This window comes from Cuculus canorus, chromosome Z (assembly GCF_017976375.1).
Source record: "Cuculus canorus isolate bCucCan1 chromosome Z, bCucCan1.pri, whole genome shotgun sequence".
NCBI lineage: Eukaryota > Metazoa > Chordata > Aves > Cuculiformes > Cuculidae > Cuculus > Cuculus canorus.
In genome coordinates, this window is record NC_071441.1 from 46,874,526 (window position 1) to 46,896,062 (window position 21,537).

General features: G+C 41.7%; 1 protein-coding gene across 14 annotated transcripts in view; it reads left to right on the forward strand.

Moving 5' to 3' along the window:
* The window catches only part of PALM2AKAP2 (PALM2 and AKAP2 fusion), a 269,862-nt gene that overhangs the window by 233,254 nt on the left and 15,071 nt on the right, over positions 1-21,537 (forward strand). For 13 of the 14 annotated variants that reach the window (XM_054053677.1, XM_054053679.1, XM_054053678.1 and 10 more), the window contains one exon: positions 12,541-14,929. In XM_054053677.1, coding sequence (XP_053909652.1) covers positions 12,541-14,929 — 2,389 coding nt within the window. Of the gene's footprint in view, positions 1-1,016; positions 1,125-12,540; positions 14,930-21,537 lie in introns of those variants that run through there. The other variant, XM_054053690.1, reaches the window with a different exon arrangement.

Sequence of the window (21,537 nt, forward strand, 5' to 3'; positions counted from 1 at the left end):
GCTCCCTTGTCTCGGAGGACCATGTCCCGGGGGGTCCTACCAAGTAGTTCCTTGAAGAGCTGGAAGTCTGCTTTCCTGAAATTTAATGTCCTGACTATACTCCTCACCTGTCCCACATCTCTCTGGACTTGGAAGTCCACCAGTGCATGATCACTGCAGCCCAGGCTGCCACTGATCCTAACATCACTGATGAGTTTGCTTGTATTGGTGACCATAAGGTCCAGTATCGCATCTTCTCGGGTGGGGGTCTCTATCAGCTAAACTAAGAAATTATCTTCAGTGCACTGCAGGAGTCTCCTTGATTGCCTATAGCTAATCTAGAGGTACTCAAATGTCAGAAGTCCACAGGCAGCAGTAATGAACAAGTGTTGTGCTGTAGAAAACATGGTGCTTTTTTCTCCCAGTAATCCACCCTTCTACTTATTTGTTTGTGTATTTATTTATTACATTCCTTATCTTCAGTTGTTTTCCGCGTGGCTGACACATTTCCTACAGGCTAGAAATCACTGCTCTGACCTGCATCTTCTGAAGCAGAAGGTAACCAAACGTGCCTTAAGCACTTCAGTTGACTAAGTCTTTGCTGTGGAGACAATATAGTCAACCCTTGTTTTTTGTTTACCAGTAGGTAAAAACTACTGCAAATTGCTCCTTGGAACTTGTGCCTTTCACAAGAGTCTTTTGTGTAATTGCTCCTTTCTAGTACAAAGACAGCCACATGCTGTGTTGTTGGCTTGTGTACCCTACCCTGCCTCCCCAAAAAAACCCACAACAGTAAATCCTTGTTTATATCAGCTGAAAACAGGGCTTTAGGTCTGTTGCTAACATGATGCTTTTGAAGGGATCTCTAAGGAGGTGGCTCCCTTAAATGTTATGCCCTTTTTTAGTAGTGTGGACTGGCACTTTCCTTTTAAAACAGCCCTCTTTGTGTGAATGAGCTGAGGGTGTGGGCTGCCTCTTTTTTTTTTTTTCTTTTTTTAAACAGCCCTCCCTCAGTCTGTGACATCACAGCCCTGTAACGAGCTGGGGAAGGAATTTCACTTAACGAGTCAAAAAAAAGTGAAGGCTTTTCTGAAAAACACCTTTCTTGGGGTTTGCTTCAGAATTTACAGGAACAGAGAGAAAGGGTAAGCTAAGATGTTTGACCTGTGACTTGTATTTTCGTTGACCCTTTATCATTCAATAGCAGGAGTAGTATTTAAAATATTTTTCCTTGTGATGGCTGTAGAATTTGTTGCTCTGTGGCTGGTCTGTTCATTGTAAACAGTAGGCAGAGCTTTCTAAAATTTACCACTTCCTAATTGCATGTAATAAAGTAGAATATTAGTTGCAGGGAGAAAAGATACTTTTGTATGTCCTGTACATGTGATAACTTGGAAAACCATGAACATGTTCTTCAGGCTGAATTACTTAATTGTTTTGGGGAGTACTGTCAAGTGTGTTATCCTTCTTGATACTGTAAAGCAAACTTCAGTTGATAAAAAGGCTTTAAGAGTGTTTGTTCAACTTCACCTTTTAGCTGTCTAGCACTGAAGAAAATTAAGCATAGTAATGTGAGCAGTCACATTTAACAGCAACAGCATTCCTGGTTTCTATGGCATTCGATGCACGCTAGTTGATAACCCTGCGCAAGTGCCAGCATAGTACATTCTTAAGCTCCTGAGATCTAAGGAAGGATATTTTATTTAAGTATCTGAAAGCCAAGATGATGTGATTTTTCCTTTTTGCCTTTGTTTTTTACGTACATAGACTCCTTAGGCTGAAGTCTCATGCAGTCACTTCAGATACTGGAAACTGAGTTACTTCTCATGTGACTCTTTTGAGAAGATCTATTTAAACCATTTTGTCTGCTATCCCCTTCCCCTAAAGCGACTTGGCCCAGAATGTGTCACATTTTTGTTTATACCAAAGTGTGGGGTGGTGCTTTAAGTTTAATGGGGAGTGTTTTTACAACTGCTTAAAAAGCTTCTAAGCAAGCATTTCCTATCATATAGCAAGTTATCTGAGAAAAATAGATGACAGAAACCCTTAATGTAACAACTTACTTGGTGTTAGTGGTCTTGCCAACATGAAATAAAATAACCAATATTTATTTCATTTTTCTGTAGTTAGGAAAAAAACCCTACAACTGAGAGACCAGATCAATTAAACTTTTCAAGCAGAGCAATATGAGCTGGAATAGCCAGTTCGGTTAAAACCATTTCCCCCCACCATTATCTTAATTCTCCACTTGCTGAAAAAGCAAGTGATGAATGCCTTAATCAAATAATATCCTAATGCAGTCCAGATGGGCTATAGGTCATTTAATCAGTGGCTTTTCAGCAGGAAAAGAAGGAATAATGAGTCTTTGGTTGGAAGAGGGGAGGGGAGCCGGGGCAGAGGGACGGGAAGTGGTAGGTGTTGAAAGGGAATGTCTTATTCTCTTGGATTTCTCAACTGCTTTTTCCCAAATAAGGAATTGGAAAAAAAAAATCCTCTCCAAGTTTCACATTCAATGAAATGTTCTCCTGCAGGAATTAGTGAGATGACCATTGTACTTAGTTTATGTTATGAGCAAAGCTTAAGTGAACTTGCTAACTGCTCACAATGTGTAACTCACATGGTAGGTCATATTTATAGCCTGAGGACAGCAGTGGCATGTGGAGAATTTAGCAACATCCTCCTTTTTAGGGACTGTACACATTTGGCCTCTTAGTAGCAAAACTGTTCTGTACAGCCTGCAGTCTGACTTCTTTTTCTGTTAAATATTACTTACTTGTTGGTAATTTGTTCAAGTGGTGCGTCGAAGTCCCCTGATCATCTTGGCTACACTGACCTTGTCATTAACAATACTGCTTTTCATTTTATCTTTAAGCAGGTATATTTTTACATGCATCATACAAAAAGTTAAATTAAATGCATGCTTTCAGAGGAATAGCCCTGCAAATTGACATCCACTAGAGCTACAAGGTTTGGGCTGTCATGTAAAACCTCTAGCTTGTAGCCCATAACCATGGTATGTTTCTGGAAAAGGGGACTGGAGTGAAAGCCTTTCTGTGTAGTGGTTTCCTGGTGGGCTCTGAGCATGGTGACGCATTGGAGAGCATGACTCGGGGGGGGTGATGTGCCAGGCTCTTTTTGTAAGTGGCTTCTCTCCCCACTTGTGCGTGTAACACAGCTCTTGGCAGACACTTCAGTTATATCCTTTGATCACCGTCATATTCTCTCCCTCTAGACTTGTGTAATTTGAACGATTTTTGAGGTAGGACTAGGCTACATTTCCTCTTTTTTAATGCCTTTTCAGTTTTCCTTTGATAACATTCCAGTGATGTGCTTTTTTCTGGGTCTGCAGGTAACAGCCTAAAAAAAGCTTTACTTTCGTAAAGCTAAATATAAATTGAAACCTTTTAAGCCACGAGGAGCACTGTCTTTATAGGGAGTTTTAGGGGAGTTAGAAATAACCTGATTTCCTCAAAAAACAGGGAAGAAGGCAATCCATGGAATGCTAAAGCACCAGCTGGCTCATTCAGACCTGGTACTCTAATCCTCCCAATGCTCGCTGCGTGCAGTGAAATGTTGTCCCACTCTTTCTGCTGCAGGTAGAGCAGGCTAGCATTGGTTGAGATGTACTGCAACATGCACAGTTACCTAGGTATACCTTTGAGGAGATTTTGCAGTGATGGGTCTTAACCTAGCGGATGAGAGCAGCTCTAAAAAGTTCTGCTGATAGGGGGAAAGGATTAATAGTAATTCTTAGGTGTTTAGCCTTCTTTTCACATTCTGAATTTCATTGGTTACTTTAGCGCTCTCTGCAGCATCACTTCTAACTGTCAAACTCAGTAGATCTTGAGCAGCTGTGCCTGTTAGATGTGCAGCAAATACTCATTAGTCTTCAGGAAATAGTTAAAAGCAGAATGATATCCAGCAGTTGGTGTTTGTGAAGCAGAGAAGTGAAAGAAAGTGGAAAAAATCTGTCTTAGCCTTTGTTTGCAAAGGTTTGTAGGTGCTTGCTTCAATTAAAGCATTCGGTTCCTGCTATATGGCCCTTGAAAGTAAGTAATGAGAGAATTCCTCCAGCATATAAAGATTGTGTATCTTTGCTCAGAAAATGCAGTTTAGGCCATCTGTGAAAGATTTATAAAACTCTCAGCCAGTGAAAGAATGTGTATCATCAGAAGACTTTAACTTAATACTAATGCATCTCAGAAAGCCTACTTCTGTGCTTATGGCATGTTTATCTCTGTTCCTCCAATGTATTAAAAGAGTGTTCCTAGCACATGTAAGATCTGCTCAATGAATAATTGAACTGCATGGCCTTTTGTCTACATTTACTGCCTTCCTCCTGCTCCTGCCTAACCTGAATTCCTTCCTCAGGAGGTCCCTTATTATGCCCCCAAATGATTAATATGCCAGTATTTTTCCCTAAATCTTGCATTTACAGAGGATGATTGTAGCTGAGTTCTTCAGATGGAATAGGAACCTCCTTCCCTGATGAAAAGACTAAGGAATTTTGGAAATTCCCCTCTCTCATTATTTTTTTCATGCAAGTGACCGTAAAGGTCACCTTTTCCTTGTGCTGACATTATCTAGATGGGTTAGAGAGTATTTAAAGCAAGGCTTAGTTTAGCGTCCTTTCTCCTCCCCGCTGGGATTAGATCATGCATTACCAGAGCAATTGTTCCATCTTCAACATGTGTTGGGCAGATTTCAGTTGCAGCATTTTGTGAAACTGTGATGTTCCATGTGTGCATTCTGAAGCCATGTTCTGCTCAACTCAGTATCTATATTTTGCACTCTGTTAAGCGGAATATTTTTCTGTCCTTATTCGATTGCTATTTCTTCACTTTCACCTAACGTTAACTGGAGGCTGAACATGAGAGTGCTATGAACAACAGAGGTCTGAGCTCAGGTCCGCCTGAGGGTAACCTATCAAAGGAAACTGCAAATGCAATGGTTCATTGTGCAGGGGCTCATCTGTGACATTCAGCGCTGAAGAAGAAAGTGTCTTTCTGTGCATTAAGGATTGTATCATACCTTGTACTCCCTGTAAATCAGTGGACAATTTTCTCATTTATGTGTTAGTTGTATGGAATTCTCTTCATTTCCTCCAGCAAACCATAGCACTTCCTTAGGTAACATTGGAGACTGCTTCAGAAGATCAAATTTGCATAGCACTATATGCTCTGTAAATCAAATATTCCAGCTGTTGGAAGCATTCATTCTTGTTCCAGCAAAAACAGATTTTAGAGACATGCCACAGAAAAGTGAGCCTTAGTAAAAATGTGTAACAAAGTTAAAAAGAAGCAACCATCTATAGTGGTGTGTTTGATTAATAAGCTAATAACTTTGTATTGACCTTGATCATAGTGCTGCCTCTCTGCGGCATTGTTTTATTTCTCATACCCTCACACAGTGTACTGTCCTGGTCATTCTGTCCTGGGGAAGTGAGCGAAGCAATAGAAGAAATAATACTTTAATGTGCATTTTTCTGTTGAGATAGAAATCAATTTGGAAGTGAAAGGAGCATCAGGAATAGGATTTGAACTAGTAAGAGTGATGGGAGAACTGAAAAACACATTTTTCTGGATGAAATGCCTTCTTATGCATGCATTCACTGCTCTAATTCACTTACACTTTCAGGCTGGCCTACGTTACAAGAAGTAAAATTGCAGACAACAAGAAAATGGTCTTTTGAATGCAGGCTATGGTGCCTGCAATCATATTGTCGCTAATTCACTGGTCTCTTAGGTACTGGGAGTTCCCAGTTCTCCCCATGTGTGTGAAAAGCTATCCTGGAGCTCTTCAGGGTATTCTGTTATCTGGAGGCAGACTGAGAATGAGTGGGGTGGAGTGTGGCAGTACCAAACAGTGCTGAAGTTTCTGAATGAAAATATGATCATGTGCTTCCTGTAATTTCAGATTTGCGTCTTGATTACTGTAGAACTGAGCAGAGCTTTTGCATCAAAGCAAACCATCCCTACACACTCTGGTATCCAAGTCTACACCACTTGAATATAATCGCTTTCCCTAGTGCCATCTGTGTAACCATCATACTCTGATAACTTCTCTGATGTTTTTTCTTTATCAGAGGTGGTATTTCTTTTTATTCAGAACTTAGTAGCCTTCTATCCCAAAATATTAATTTCTGTAAAAATCACTTTGTCCATGAAGGTGCTTCATGCAGTTACAGTTCTTTTCAGGAATGAAAATGCGTGATAAAAAGTAGTTAGCCTTTTAGATTATTGGGTTTTTTACAGTAGTTGCAGAAGCTGTTTAATTACACAATTTAATTTAAAGAAGGAAGATACCTATTTTTCTTGTCTCTGTAGCAATAGTTGAAATCCAGTCATTAGGGTTGCCAAGTTCTTCAAAGAGATAGATCTATATTTTTAGGGAGTAAGAGAAGATAGCTGGCATAAAGGATCAAGTTGCTTCCTACCTGTAGAAGACTGCTTCCAGTTTACATGCCATGGAGTTAGTGGGATGTAGTAAGAATTATTCCAATGGTGAATCCTGGCTTGCCCAGGAAAAGCTTCAACTGTTTGTCTTTGAAGGCACAGAAAGTACTGGAACTACAGAGACATGTTTGAAAAAAATACAGTATAATTCATTGTGTGCTAATCATTAAAGTATCCTACCATACAATATATGCTTATCATTAAAGTTGTGGATAATTTTTGAGCCATTTTTCTCCATCCTTAATTTATTACAGCAGCAAAAGAGTATTGGACTTGATTTGATAAAGAGCTTCATAGTGTATCACATGGGGAAGCTGCAGCCTGTGGCTCAGCTGGAATGAAAGAGAATATCACAAACCCTTTCATATGCTTCCTGAGCAAATAGAATTATAACTTCTTGTCTAAAACAGACCAGAAAAAAAAATGAAGACCTCTCAGAAACTATTTCACAAAACAAGCTCTCCTGGTAGCCACTTCTTGGGGCACTGTATCCCTGCATGCCTTGTTACTATCTGTACTCCAAAAGAGTACTCCACTGCTGTTTAGAGGATGGTAGGTAGTATGAAGTTAGATTGATTTTTAAACTGTAGTCTTGTGATTTCTGAAGTGGTTAGAAGGAGATAAATCAGCTTTTCATAAAGAAAATTTGCCTACTGTACTGTCTGGCTACATCAGTCAAGTCACTGAAGAGCACAGAGAGCTCCTTATGGAGAATGTACTTATCACACTCAATTCTGATAGCTGAATTATTATCTGATAACTGAGTATTGGCAATGGTTTCCATCTGTGTAAGACGCTGTATACTGCACTGTAGAGGAACAGGCCAGGTTTCGCTTTTTATGTGCAAGTAGGATTATGAATGGAACTATTCAAGGGAGTGTCAGCATGTGCCTGACATGTCTTGAATTCAACAAAATCTGGCAGCAGGATTTGGAGATTTTTTTTTATGAAACTTGAATTTTATCTTATTACTTAAAGGAGAAAATTTGTAATCTTTGAGGGCAACACTTTACGTAGTATTTTTAAAACCCTTAGTAGTCAGTATAAAAGTATCATTTGGGAGAATGGACTTTTTCACAGAGGAGAGCATGAAGACAACACTTTGGTGTTGGGCTTTATTCTTTTTTTATGAAAAGATGTGATTCTTGTGTCATTAGAAGTCCCCTACCTTTCCTTGAGCTGCATCATCAGCTGCATCTCTTTTCTTTTCCAGTTCCAGGATCTTTTTGAACAGTTTTTCTCTGCCACTGCTTTCTCTTAGCTCACCAGAACAGGAAATTTACAAAACACAAAGTCTTTATCTCATTTCTGAAGATTGCGTTCTGCAAAGCCTCCCACCTCGAGCAGCCTTGTCCCTCCTGTTATGAGGGGGATCACCACATTTTTGGAGGTGGATGGAGTGGCAGCTGCTGTGGGAGGGATGGAGCACAGCAGTTGGCATGAGACGGGAGTCATCACAGTGGTTTGGGTTTTCATTCCCATCTGGGGTGAAGTGGGATAGTGGCACTTTTCTGAGCATCTGTAGTGTGGTAGTGAACATGAAGCGGGAGGAGTGGGTGCTAGCATCTTGTACAACTCTGGTTTTGCTTTTCTTGCTCTTTAAGAACTGCAACACTTCCGTGTCCTGCCATTCTTCTACAGAAAATTACTTCTCTAAAGAAGTACTTGCTATTACTAGCAAGATTGGAAGAATATCTGTTGGCTAGGGGTTTTCTTGCTGGACAAACTGGCCATCTGGAAGTACAGAGGTACAGATGACTTCTGTATCTTTGCAGTGCTTCTATCTCCATCTGTGACGCAGATGGTGACTGCGTTCTTCAAAAGGATGAGCTGAATGAAAGCAGTAGATCTCTTGAAGATTTGCCAGTTTCAGGCCCCTAGCAAATCCATCATTTGGTTCCTTCTCCTTTGCAAAGAGATGTCAGAGAGGCAGGCCAAGACAGTAGATGAAGAGGGAGATGATTGACATCAGCGGCGAGGTGTGGATTAGTAAGTCAACCATATGCAAATGTGATTTTAAGTTACATTATTTCACTAAAACCTCTACAGGCGTGACAGGCCCAAGGGTTAGATACAAGAGCAGAGGGAAAAGGGTTGAACAAAGCACTGGCTTAGTGATCGAGCAGTGGGAGGAGAAGCGTGTGCAGTGCAGGACATCTCCAAGGAAAATGAAGTCTGAAGAAATGGGAAGTCAGCGATGATAATGACACTAGGAGACCAAAAGCATCAAAAGCTATCCTGGGACTTGGCTGGACTGATTGGCAGAAGCCCACAATAAGGAAAATGTGCTATAGATTTTTTTTAAATTATGAAATGTTTTTATATATTTAATCTTTTTGTCTCTTTCCTCCCTCCCCATGCTGTTGCTTCAGAAGAATGTCAATGTGGTTCACAAAAATTGCCTCCCACTTGTTGTCATCTGCATTTTGTGTTGCATCAAACAAAGGAAGGCACTGGCAGTACATTTGCTGGGTCTTGCTAGTAGCACACCCACAGTTTTTCCCTCCTAAAAGGATTGATTGCCCAAACACTTACACTTTTGTAGATGAAGAATTTAACCAAGGAGGAAATATGCTAATAATTCTCTAAGCTGCTAATAACTGCAGTTTAGTAAAGTGCAGCAGCATTGTGGAAATGACACTAATTACCCCATTGCATCTTGACTTTAACAGAAATGAATGTGCATTCAGAGACTGTGTAAATCTAATAGTAACTTCTGGAAAATCTCGATCTAGAATTAGTGTATGGAAGTCACTGTGAACACTGTATTGCTGACTGCAATTAGGATTGAATGCTGCTCTTTTACCATTTACATGCCTTTGTAATGGTGCAGGCTTTGAAAAGCCTGATCACTGTTGGTACATACTAATAACTGAGTAGCAAAAGCAGCCCCCTGGCAAACTTACCTCCTTCTGCCAAACAGTAAAGGCAGGGGGTCTGTGTGTCACACCGCCCTTCTTCTCCAAGTCTTCCACCTATGGTGTCATCATCCCAATGTGTGTCATTTTCCCAGACTCAGCCAGTTACCTTGAATAAACTGTGGTCTGATCTATCTTGAAAAGCTTTATTTTGTCAGTTGCTTTGATCTAGATGATCTTCTCAGTTATGTTCTTAAGATAATTCATCAGTGGATTGACTTCTGCTCCTACCAGGAGTGTCTGGAGCATACTGGCATTGCCATGGCCTCATGAGATTGTCCCCAGATTCTGAAAAAAATGGGTTTTTTCTAATTGCATATTTTTTCCTCCCTTACTGTTTCTCGCTGACTTCTCTACCCTGCTGAGAGCCCTCCTTGCTCATTTGCCAGGCCCTGGCAGAGAAAGGCTCCATCCCATAAGTAGCAATGTTTCCTCGCAGGTTTTACTGCCTAATTGTCTATCGTACTATGTGATTATGTGTCACACTAATTACACAGACATATGCACTTTCAGAATTACATAGTGTCATAAATGCGTGCCCCTGATTGGACAGTTACATGTGTATGCCTTAATTATGAGCTATGGATTGCGGCTATAATGGGAGGGTGTGCTCTTACTCATTAAGAAATCGGTAAAATACTGTGCCTGTGTTTATGTTGACTAACTTGAATATCCAAATGTGGTATGACAGTTCATACATTAAAGCAGTGATGGAAGGAGACTTGCTTTGGTGAACTGGGTCTCTGAGGCAACCGAGGGCATATTCCCAGCTGCATGGCATGGAGGTACTAGAAGCAGAGAAACAGGGCCGACGGGGAGTGGGTAGGGCACATTGGCTCTGGTTTGGCTCTGCAGGGAGATGTGTTTCAGTTGCTGGGGCACACAGCTTCATTGCCTGATTTTCTGTTGAAGATTATTGAAGATTATTCTATTATTATTGAAGATTATTCTATTGAAGATGTGTTCTTGTGGGTACAGAGGACAGGTAGTTGGCTACCAATGTCACTGCTGACTTTGGTCTGTGTGATTAGAAACAAATGTTAGCAGGAGCATTATGGCATACTCATAGTGTATGTGAAAGGTAACAGCCAGCAGTTACTTGCATTGGTACTTATGTCCGTTTGGACAGGCTGTTCCAGGTAGCAACATCCCACTTTGGCACCAGCAAGTCAGGCACGGGAGATTTAAACCCAAATATCAAATAGGTAATGCAGTCGTAGTCCTGTCACCTGAGTACCCATTGTGTCATGATACCTGGAGCTCTATAGGCAAATCAAGAGAAATTCTTGCCCTTTCAGGTTAAAAGAAAGTTTATTCTTTCATTCGTGCTGTGCTCACTCAAAAAAGTAAGAACTTTTTATACTGATTGTTCTGTATTAGTTTGCAAAACATCTGATTTCTTGAATATGTCGTTAATAGGGCTAAAGGAGAAACTCAACACATTTTTAAAAAAAGTAAAATGAAAAAAATGTAGCATACTTTAAGAAAAACACTGCAAGAAACTTCAGTTGGAGAATTTCTGGGTTCAACAGAAATTGAAATGCAAGTACAACCAGTGATGTCAAGTAAAATATATAGAGAAAAGCAGGTTAGTTATTTGTTTGTTTTGAAGGTTTTTCCCAGTGTTAAAGCACAATTAAGAAGAAAATATCTAGTGGCTGAAGCCAGTGTTGTCTTCAATTGTGTACAACTGCATAATTAGACAGAAAACTCTTTCAGAGTGCTTTTAGAAAAAGAGCTCTTCTGGCTGGCTGGCTGGCTGTAATTCCTTAAGGTGCGTCATATGTGTTTTACTGCCTATATAAAGACGGAGGCAATGTGATTGTTCAGGTCACTGGTAAGTGCTGTTGTGCTCCTAGCTGATCATCCTCTGCTGTAGTGTTTATTAATAGCGTGCAGGAGAAGGGAGACGGAACAGCAAGGGCAGGGCTGACTAGCGGACAAGAATGCACTTGTAGGGCAACCACTGAGTTCACAGGGTTTGATCAGTGCCATTTGTTTCCGAAGCCCATGCCTCAGCAGTTGTACTACATAGAAGCACCTGTCAAAAGGAAGCCAGAAGCTGAGATATCAAGTTTCTTTTTCTAAGTGCTGTTCAGAGTTAACGGATTTGTCACTTCTGGTTTTTGGGAGTTAGGAAGAGTTAACAAGAGTTAGCCAATTCTTTGTGAATAATGTTGAAAATGCCCTCTTCTTCTCTTTTGATGTTTCCTTTATTTGCATTTTCAGCAGTAAAAAGCTTTTTGAGAAATTTGTTGACATGTTACCAGCTTAATCAAAAGTTCCTTCAGATTTCACTTACAGGAATTTCAGTAGGCTGCTTGACAGGTAAAATCTGACCATACTAGAATATAAATAGTGTTTCTTTCAATACACACCTTGAGAGCAGAGGCAACACATCAGGGAGAAATTGCATCCAGTGCATTTGCACAGCAGATCAAGGCATCCAGTGCATTTGCACAGCAGATCAAGGAGGACATCATGACTCTGGTCCCTGTCATGCTCCTTGTGGTGGTTTGCATGCCATAGGATTTGTAAACTGTTCTTGTCTCCCAGGTTCAGTTCTGTGTGGGCTGGAGAAAGACCCCGTGTCTTTCTAGCACTGTGTAATTCTACCCTTTGGTTCATGAGCAGGAGTGATCCACTGAGAAATGAATATTGCCTGCTGTTGCAACATCCCTTTTCCTAACTCAGGATGAATTGCTCTTCCTGCCTGTTAGCGTCTCTTTCTGCAAAACAAGGGCAGTAATATTCTTCATCTGTAGAAGCATCATGAGATTTCGTTTACGTGCAGAAAGCGTTTTTAAAATACCAGGATAATAGGTGTTGTGTGCTGCACATGCAAAAGTTTGAAGAACCTAAACTGCCAAGCCACTTGGAATTCCAAAGACCATTGTTAGTGGCAAACCAGAATACAGACATGAAATAATGACAAAGTGAGGATAGTAAGCAGATGGGTGGTACTTAAATGGAAGTTTGTTGTTCTTTAAGGGCATAGTCCAGCTTACGGTAAAGTAACTTGCTATTTTTACTACTAATAATTTGCCTTGCCTTCCCATACTCTAAGGATCTGCTTTAATCTCAAATGTAAGATTTGTCTTGTTTGCTTTCCAGATGGCGTTTACTCTGCACTAAATATGATGTTACTTTTTAGGACTTCATCATAGTTTTGTTCTCTTTTCTTTTAGAAATCTTCCAGAATCCCTGAGGATGACATCAGGTTGAGAAAAAACAGAAATCAAAACTGTGCCAATTTCTTGGAACCAGTTACTGTGCTTGCTACAAAGGAAGAGAAAATGGAAGTTGAAGTTCCAGTTTCTGAACATAAAAGCATCACCACAGTGGCTTCAGCACATCCCATAGACAATCCAACCCACTTCTTTTCCACTGCTACCAGCCACAATGGGCTTAAGGACAGGCATGAATCTCTGGACAGTGAAGTTGCTAAAGAGATCAGATATTTAGATGAAGTGCTGGAGGCAAATTGCTGTGATTCTGCTACAGATAATACCATTAATGGGACATCCTCCCCTGAACCAAGTGCAGTCTCTATTATGGATGGCTCAGGAGCATCTGTTAACGTCAATAACGATTCAGTACCTAGTGAAAAAGCAGAAGATGTAGCTGACAAGCTGACAGCCTTGGTAGTTGAACCACATGAAGCTAGCATAATAGATGAGAACTCAAAATCTAATGGTCATTCCTCAGGTGGACTGAAGGAAGACACTAGGGAAAGTCTGAAGGTCCCAGGAAGTCCCACTTCTTCAAACAGTTCTAGAAGATCCTCTAAGGATGGAGAAACAACTCTTACGACCCTTAAGAAAGAAGCTAAGTTTGAACTACGGGCCTTCCATGAGGACAAAAAGCCCTCGAAGCTCTTTGAAGATGAGGAGGATAAGGAGAAATACCGGGTCCGCAAAGTGAGACCATCAGAGGAAATGATGGAACTTGAAAAGGAAAGAAGGGAACTCATTAAAAGCCAGGCTGTCAAGAAAAACCCCAACATTGCCGCCAAATGGTGGAACCCTCCCCAGGAGAAGACCCTGGAAGATCAACTGGATGAAGAGCATCTGGAGTCCCACAAGAAGTACAAGGAGCGCAAGGAGAGACAGCAACAGCAAGGTGCAATGCCAGCATCCCCCAAACAGATCAGCTGCTCCTTTGTACCACCAGAGCCAGTCAGTATCAAGAAAGAGGATATTGTCACAGAGCAAATTGACTTCTCAGCTGCCAGAAAGCAGTTCCAGCTGATGGAGCATTCAGGTCCATCTCAGGGTCAGGCGCCACCGAGGCGGTCAGGAACACCCAAAATGTTCTCCATCAAACCCTTCTACAAAAGCCTCAATCCTTCACATGTAGACAGGCCACTGTCCTCCGTGACAAGACCCATTTCAGCGTGTGGGCAAACAGGACAGCTTGAGGGTAACAATGCCTCTGTTGTCAAAGCACAGAAGGTCTGCTGTACCTCAGAAGATGATACAGGTGCTCAGACTACCGCTGCTGACCCAGTAAGAGAGTTACCATGCAGTGATAGCCCCAGAGCTGGACAGGCCTCCAGGCTATGGACAGAGGATGGAGAATTCATGAGCGCGAGAGCTGTCTTCACAGTGGTGAAGGATGATGGGCACGGCATGCTAGACCAGTTCCCAAAGTCAGCCAGCGCCTCTTCCCCTCCAGAGGAGCTTGACTCTGGTTTGGATGACTTGTCTGTCAGGTCTCAGGATACCACTGTCTTGGAGACCCTTTCCAATGACTTCAGCATGGATAATATTAGTGACAGTGGTGCCTCCAATGAAACCATGAATGCTCTGCAGGAAAGCTCTCTGGCCGATTTCTCCTTGCCGCAGACCCCGCAGGCCAACACTCCAGTGGAGTGCAGGGGTGAAGGCATCACCAAGTCATTCAGTGACACGAGCTGTGACTTGCCCTCCTCTGCCTTGGCAGACTCCATCCTAATTGATGACCAGCTGGAGTACCATGCTGGGCTGCTGGTTCAAAATGCCATCCAACAAGCCATAGCCGAGCAGGCAGATAAAGCAAACTGCAAGGAAGAAGAAATCCCTGCAGAGGAGTTCTCAGTCAAACAGCAGCCAACCATCACCAGGCCAGCTCCAGCCTCCAAGGAGCAGCAGAACCCAATGTTTGAACCACCTCAGGTGTCTTCACCTGTTCAAGAAAAAAGGGACACCTTACCAAAGACTTCAAAAGATGAAGACTTGGGACTCAGGGAAGGGAAGAATTTGCAGCAGTCACCCACGTACTCAGCCAGCCAGCCGTTCCTTGTGGAGGAAAATAGGCACGAAGTCAGCTATTTCAGCAAATATTCAGAGGCAGCTGAGCTGAGGAGCACTGCCTCCATCCTGGCTACTCAGGAGACTGAAGTGACCATGGGCCCTTTCAAGTTAAGGTCAAGGAAGCAGCGGACTTTGTCAATGATAGAAGAAGAGATCAGAGCTGCCCAAGAAAGAGAAGAGGAGCTGAAAAGGCAGCGACAAGGTCTGCAGATGGCACCGAGCCCTATTACAAAGAGCGCGCCACCCATGCCCACCAGAACTGTGTCTTACAAAACCGCACCAGGTAGGAGCGCGAAGCGTCAGATAGGAAGTGAAATGTCACTGAAGGGTCAAGTTGGATTAGGATTTATGACATTTTTGAATGAATACATGATTTTGCACATGCTGGGAGGGTTGTCATGGCTTCATCTGCCTGGAAACTGCAGGCAGGAGAAGGGCATGGAACAACCTAACTTTCTGTCTGTGAGCGTGCCTGTAGGCGTTTTTGTTTTTTCCCAGACATAGCACAGAAGCAACTTCTATGCCTCGATGATAGTCATTAGGAAACCCTACACTCTATTCATATCCTGCCACGTTGTAGTGCAACATGTCTATTGCAGTGCTGCTCAGACCACAGACAAATTCAGGATCATCACAAGAAGGACAGAAGCAGTTTTTGCAGTGGCTATTTGAAACACAAACATGCAAAGCCCTTTTTTAATAGGCTTTCTGTTCTCTTGCATGTCATTAAGGAAGCACAAAGTTAGTGGAGATTTGGGGTATTTGCATGTGATTACTTTTTCTGTGTGTTTTGCGTTTTGTTTTCTGGTATATCCTGTTCTTCTTAGGGAACTTTGTCCAGTAAAAAATGTCCTGAGCTGTGAGTTGCCATGTATTTCAGCTGACGTCATGTACTACAGCAAACAAGATGTTTAATAGGTTCGGCAGAAGTCCTTTTCTGACTGACCAGCTTCTGGGTCCCTGCGGTGGCTTTCACTGCAGTTATGGCATATCTTTCTCTGCCTTCCCCTTTTCCAAAAATAAAATCAAGCATTCATGCCTTGTTAATATAATATTAAAAAAAATAGAAAAAAAAATAGAAACACATGCTAGTCTCATTTCTGTGTAGTTGTCTTTATGAGTTAGACCTAAGAGTTAGGCCTTGGAAATACTTATAAGTTTTTACTAAGAGTGATCATTGTGAAGAAGTGTTAATTTTACCCAGAGTGCTTAGATTCCGTTTGTATTTCCACTGATGTAAATCTGAGCTGGCGTTGCTTCCAGAATTCTTCAAAGTGATCCTTTTCTTTTGAAAGTCGTGGGAAACTTGAATAAGGTCTAGATTTTTGTTGATTACCCAGTCTGATTGTGAACTTGGAGTGGTGTGCAGCACATAAATATATAATAACTTGGTTTTGTTTCTTCTGCAAAGAGGATGATTTTAACTTGTGTTTCTTGCCAGAAAATGTAGCAGATGTCAATAATTTCTATGAAATGCTACAATTATTACTCCTATGCAACAGCATTTTTGATAGGGAGCATCCATAAACTGAGGTGCTCTGAGCAATATCTGACAAGATGTGAGAGATAGAGCAGCATGGACATCAGCTAGGAGAACTTGTTGTCTAAAAGTATTCTTATGATGGCTTTCAAAAACATCATTTGTAGCTGCAAGTGCTCAAATTTGGCCTGATAATGGTTTCTTTTTACTCACAAGTAATGATGGAAGGGCTGCTGACACTAATGCTTGTTTTAAAGGAGCATCTGGGAAAACTGTACTTCTGTTCTTAGTTCTCTAGACAACAAGAAATTTACTTTGTGCCTCATGTTAAAATGTTTGTTGTAAATTAAATTCTAGTGAGAATGGTAAACTTATTTTTATAATGAATCATTCCAGACAGTTTCCTTTAAATGTCCAACTGCCATATGTTCAAGAAAGAAAATTGGGATCTATTAGCCAATGACTCAAGCTACTTCAATTTGCAGCTGGTGACAAGGCAAAGAATTAATTTCTAGGAAAAGATGAATATGTGGCAATGTGTAAGGATGTCATTGATCAAAAAACCCACCACAAGCATTGCCAAAGTAATTCATAAATCTACTTTCAGTGCTTTCTAAACAGCAGATGTGCTCAGCAGAGCTCTCAGCTAGTAGAAATTAGGTCAGCACCGTTAGTGTTGAAGGGTAGATACTTTCAGCTCACCTTTTCATTGCTGTCCCTTCATCCATCTGTGTTACAGTTAAGCTTGCAGGCATCCTTAAAAATAAGGAGAAGGGATACTGTGCAATGCCTTGGAAGATTGCAGTGACTTTCCCTTTATTTTAAGATTTACAGTGTCTTTACAGTATTTACAAAAACAAGGCAAAAGGTGATTCAACAGAGGCAACAAAATCTGGCTGTAAAGCTTCATTGCAGCCAGTTACAGAGGTAATTTACAGAGCAGAAAAGAAAATCCATTTGTGGTAGGCACAGTAAGGAATATGCTGTAGAACCTATGTGATACTGTAATCTGGATATCTAGTTTCATGTAGAAAAATAATAGTAATAATAATAATAACAACAACAGCAATGGTACTTCTGTAATCAAATTGCCTTTCCCAAGGAAAAAATTGGCACTCTACTTTTAACATCAGGTTACCTCAGCAGAAAAGGATTAGAGGGTTAAGTCTAAATTTGAAAAATCTGTTGCTAATCCCTGAGTGGGGAAGCGTAAGTTCACCAGAACTCTTTTAAGGAGGTACACTAATAGACTTAATTAGCAATGGCCTACCTATCAGATTGCTTTCTGGTGGTGGACTGGGCAAGGTAGCTTTGCTAGGACTCCTGGTGATCCCTGATTATTTGTTATTTCTGCTTCATTTCACTTCTTTGAACTGTGATCATGTAGACAGCAGAAACACAAACCACAAAAAGAGATTGCAGTGAACTGAATTGCTGTTGTGACTGGAGTGCGGAGGATTAACACGATTCATGTGAATGCACATAAAATAACTCCAAATTACTTTAGATAGCAAACAGGCTGCTTTTGCCACCCTGATGGGCAACTTTCATACAACTGACAGTAACATTGAACTTGATGTCTGCCAACCACTCAGCATAAGCCAGGGTCGTTCCCAGTAATAAAATTTTGTACTGCTAAAAAGTATCCTTTAAAGCTGTTTGAGATGCTTCAAAGCAGCCTTTTAGCTCATCTCAGATCACCAGAACTAGACAGTAATTTCAGTGCAACAATGACTACATGTTGTGTGCACGCAGGACAAGACCTTTCCATGGTACTCCTGAAAAGGTGAAGGTGAGAACCTATGCAAATTCCTTTCCCAAAAACATGGGGTTTCCTGCATGAGGAAACCCAAGAAAGATTAAAAAAAAACTTGAGCATGGCTAGATGGAGAGTCATTATGGGTCTCAAAATACTTGCAGAGCTATATTTAATTTTGAACATTTCCAGTGTGTTTTGTTGCAGCACCTGCTGCATTTGGCAAGGTATTGAGTAGCTGCATAGCAAGCCACTGGTTTTCTCCTGCAGTGTGCGGGGGGTACACTGTCCTTCCTGGGCAGAGCAGCTAAGGCTGTTCGATCGTTTATCTGAACAGGATGATGAGTGTGTGACATGAGAGAATCCAGCATACATTCGGTGGTGTAATTCTCATGTTCCTTTTATTACGAGTACTTAGACTATGAAGAACTTGTGTCTAACTTCCTGTAGTGCCTGGCTGAAGTCATCCTGTTCATCAAAGGAGGTGTGAAAAATATTACATGACGGCTCTTCGTTCAGTGAAGGCTTCTCTCTTGGCGGGAAACAGTTCATGTATATTTCCTGTCTCGTATTGCATGCAAAAATCTCTAACATGAGAAGCCATGCCTGGGAGAAGCTTCCCTGAAGGTGCCACGTCTTCCTTTTTGCTTCTTTGCCAAAGTATTGCAAAGTGGGGCAGAAGGCATGTTGCACTCTCTACACTCATCTGCAAGTGCTCAGACCCTTCTGCACACACATGTGGGAGAGCTGCCTACCAAGCAGTCATCTTCTGTTGTCCTCAGTTGATAAATTAGATGAGAGAACTTCAGTGAATGGCAAAAGCCCAGGGAGGGAGTTGCAGTTTAGGGACACAAGTGATCAGTGTCACTCCCCCTGAGTGACGGCTGTGGAGCTTAAGCCGCTATCAGAGGAGCCATTTCAGGCTGAAAACCATTTTCCACTTGCATTTTTCACAGGTAAATACCTACACTATGGAAACTTCAGAGGTTTGACTACAGCCTGAAGATATGTTTTATACAGTGGGAGAAGAAGCAGAAACTTGGTGGCAAATATTTAATATTTGTGGCCATCGCAAAATTTTTAATGTCATGTGTACATGTAAAGGTTCATGTTGTAATGAAGTTCAGTTATAATGCCATGAACCTCTTTTTAAAATGAGAATTCTGGGAAAAGCTAGAAAATGAATGAAGCCTTTGAGTTCATGGAGGATAGCGTTTCCATACCCATTATAATCACCGGTGTGAAAGAAGTAAAGCTCATCATTCTCTTCAAGGATTTCTCCAGAGTCCTCATCACTCGTCCCCTGAACATCTCCAGGAGTGCCTTAACAGCATATTAACCCAGCTCACTGGTCATTTGCCATTTAGACCCTTGTTCCCTCCCTAGTGGAGAATGTGTATGAAGTGAGAGGATCTTCAAGAGGTTCTTTTTTTTTTTAATGTTTTTTTGCTTGCATGTTTGCGTATTTATGTTGCTCACCTGGGGTTCAAGAAGACCAAAGCCCACCTTTCACCAGGAATGGTAGTGAGGCTTCACATTATCAGAAGGACGTTTTTTTACATACTTCAACTATCCCCTGACTCCAACACAGACTAGTCTAAAACAAAGTATCTTGCTGAAATACCTTATTTTTACAAAAAAAACAAAATTCATAAAAGAATTACAGCATTTGTAAAGTAGTTGTTCTTACTTGTGTGAAGCCCCATGCTTCCTGTCTCTTTTGTACCTTAGTTAATACTCTATAATGGCCCCTGGTACTTGCTGGTTACTTGGTGTCGGCTCAGGCCCTTGTCCCAGGGCCTCCCTCAATCACTCTTTCCTTTTGATATTGCAGCACATCATATGAGGATTCTTCCTCAGCTTGCAGCAAGTCCTTGGACAACTGTCAGGCTCCACAAAGTGGATAAGTCACCGTCGCAACTCCTTTTGCTTCCTGGAGCTGTACAGAGGTTTTGGTTAGGAGAAAGCTATTCTGTCCTCAGCTGTGTGATTTTGCAGAGAGGTGTCAGGCAGTGTCTTGCGGCCACCGGACTGGGACCCAGCAGCAGCTGCCCCTTCCCTGAGCTTTCCCTTCCCCAGGGCTGGAATAGAGCATTTTTCATAGGAGCAGCTTCTGCCTGCCCTACATAGAGCAAGAGGCAGGAAATTAAGAGAAATTGAGTTCCAGAAGCTTCCTACTAGATCCCTGAAGCCAGAGAGTGGAGGGAGCCATCACCAGAACTGAAGCTACAAAATATTTTTTTAGTCCCTTTGAAAGAAAAGAAGAATGTAATTGTGTAGGTGAAGATTTGGGGTGTCTGTACTCAATGTCTCGCAACAGCTGTAAAGGTGACCCTAGGGTACTACTTTCTGCTGGAGGGAGTTCACTGCAGGTAATTAAAATTAACTTGCAAATGTGGCCATCAGGCTGCAGTTTTTGCTGGTATCCTACAAGTGTGACTGCCTTTTCCATTTGAGTCAGAACACAGTTCCTTTGTTACTCTGCTTGGATTTGGGTAAGGACTGCCAGCAGTATCTGTGTGTATCAGGTGTGGACATGGGACTGCAGAAGTAGCAAGTTATATGATCATCATGTCTCATGACACTCTTATGCTGAATGACTCTTCTATCTGAGAACAGGTAGAATGAAATGTTGCTGGAAGAAAATAAACCCAGCAACATTGCTAACACAGTCTGAACTGGCAGAATAGGTCTAGGCTGGACAGGAGTTCTGCCTCAAGTTCAGAGGGTTTTTCTGTGGTTGTTCTGAGAGCCCTGAAGCCTCAGACACCTCATCATCTAACCAGAACCTCACTGACAATTGTACTGGTTGCTTGACTTTCTGCCACCATTGGTACTGGTAGGATCTCTCTCTTCCACCTACCTGTTCACAAAACTTCTAGAAACCCGAAAGGGACATGTAACTTCTCTCTGAATAGTAGTTGAAATGCTGTTGTGAATATCTGAGTTTTTAGTGGAATTCAAACACTTAGAGGAAATATTTGTAGAAGTATAATTTCTTACAGATACAAACAAACAAACCACTGTTTTTCTGTGGGCAAATCTTCTTACTACTTTGGGTTTGGGATTTTTTTGTGAAAAAGGAGCTCTTGACACTGTTCATGGTGATGCTGCCCAGCATGCACAGAACAATTGAACGTTGCTGCTGGGTTGCTGCTACAACACAGAAATTAATGGCCTTTCATCCAGGGAAGTGGATCTGCTTGGAGATCCCTTTCTGAAATACAGATCCCCAAAACCTTTTGTTTACATTGTTCTCCTAGGAGAGTGGGGTGGAAGGACCTGTTTTTCTGATGTGAGTCTTGTCCTAGGTCTGAGCATCCTGTAATAGCCTGCATCCCTGGGGGAAAGCACAAAAGCTGAGTGGACATCTAAGAAGCCCGATCCTTCCTGCATTACTCGCATACATCCAAGACAGTTACTTATTAGCGTAATAACAAAGTAATACAGCAAGATATCTGACCTTTATTCAGGCCTTCTATTTTCTGCAGGCTCTTTTACCCACTAGACCTAATGGGCAAGGTGACAGTTGTTCTTACTCTCTCCTGCTGACCAGTGCAAGCTGTCATGCATGGGTGCTGCAGGGCGGCACAGAACCTGGTGTGGGCCCCTGTGTTGGTAGCGTAACTCGTGGTTGTCTGTCGAGCCAGTGCTC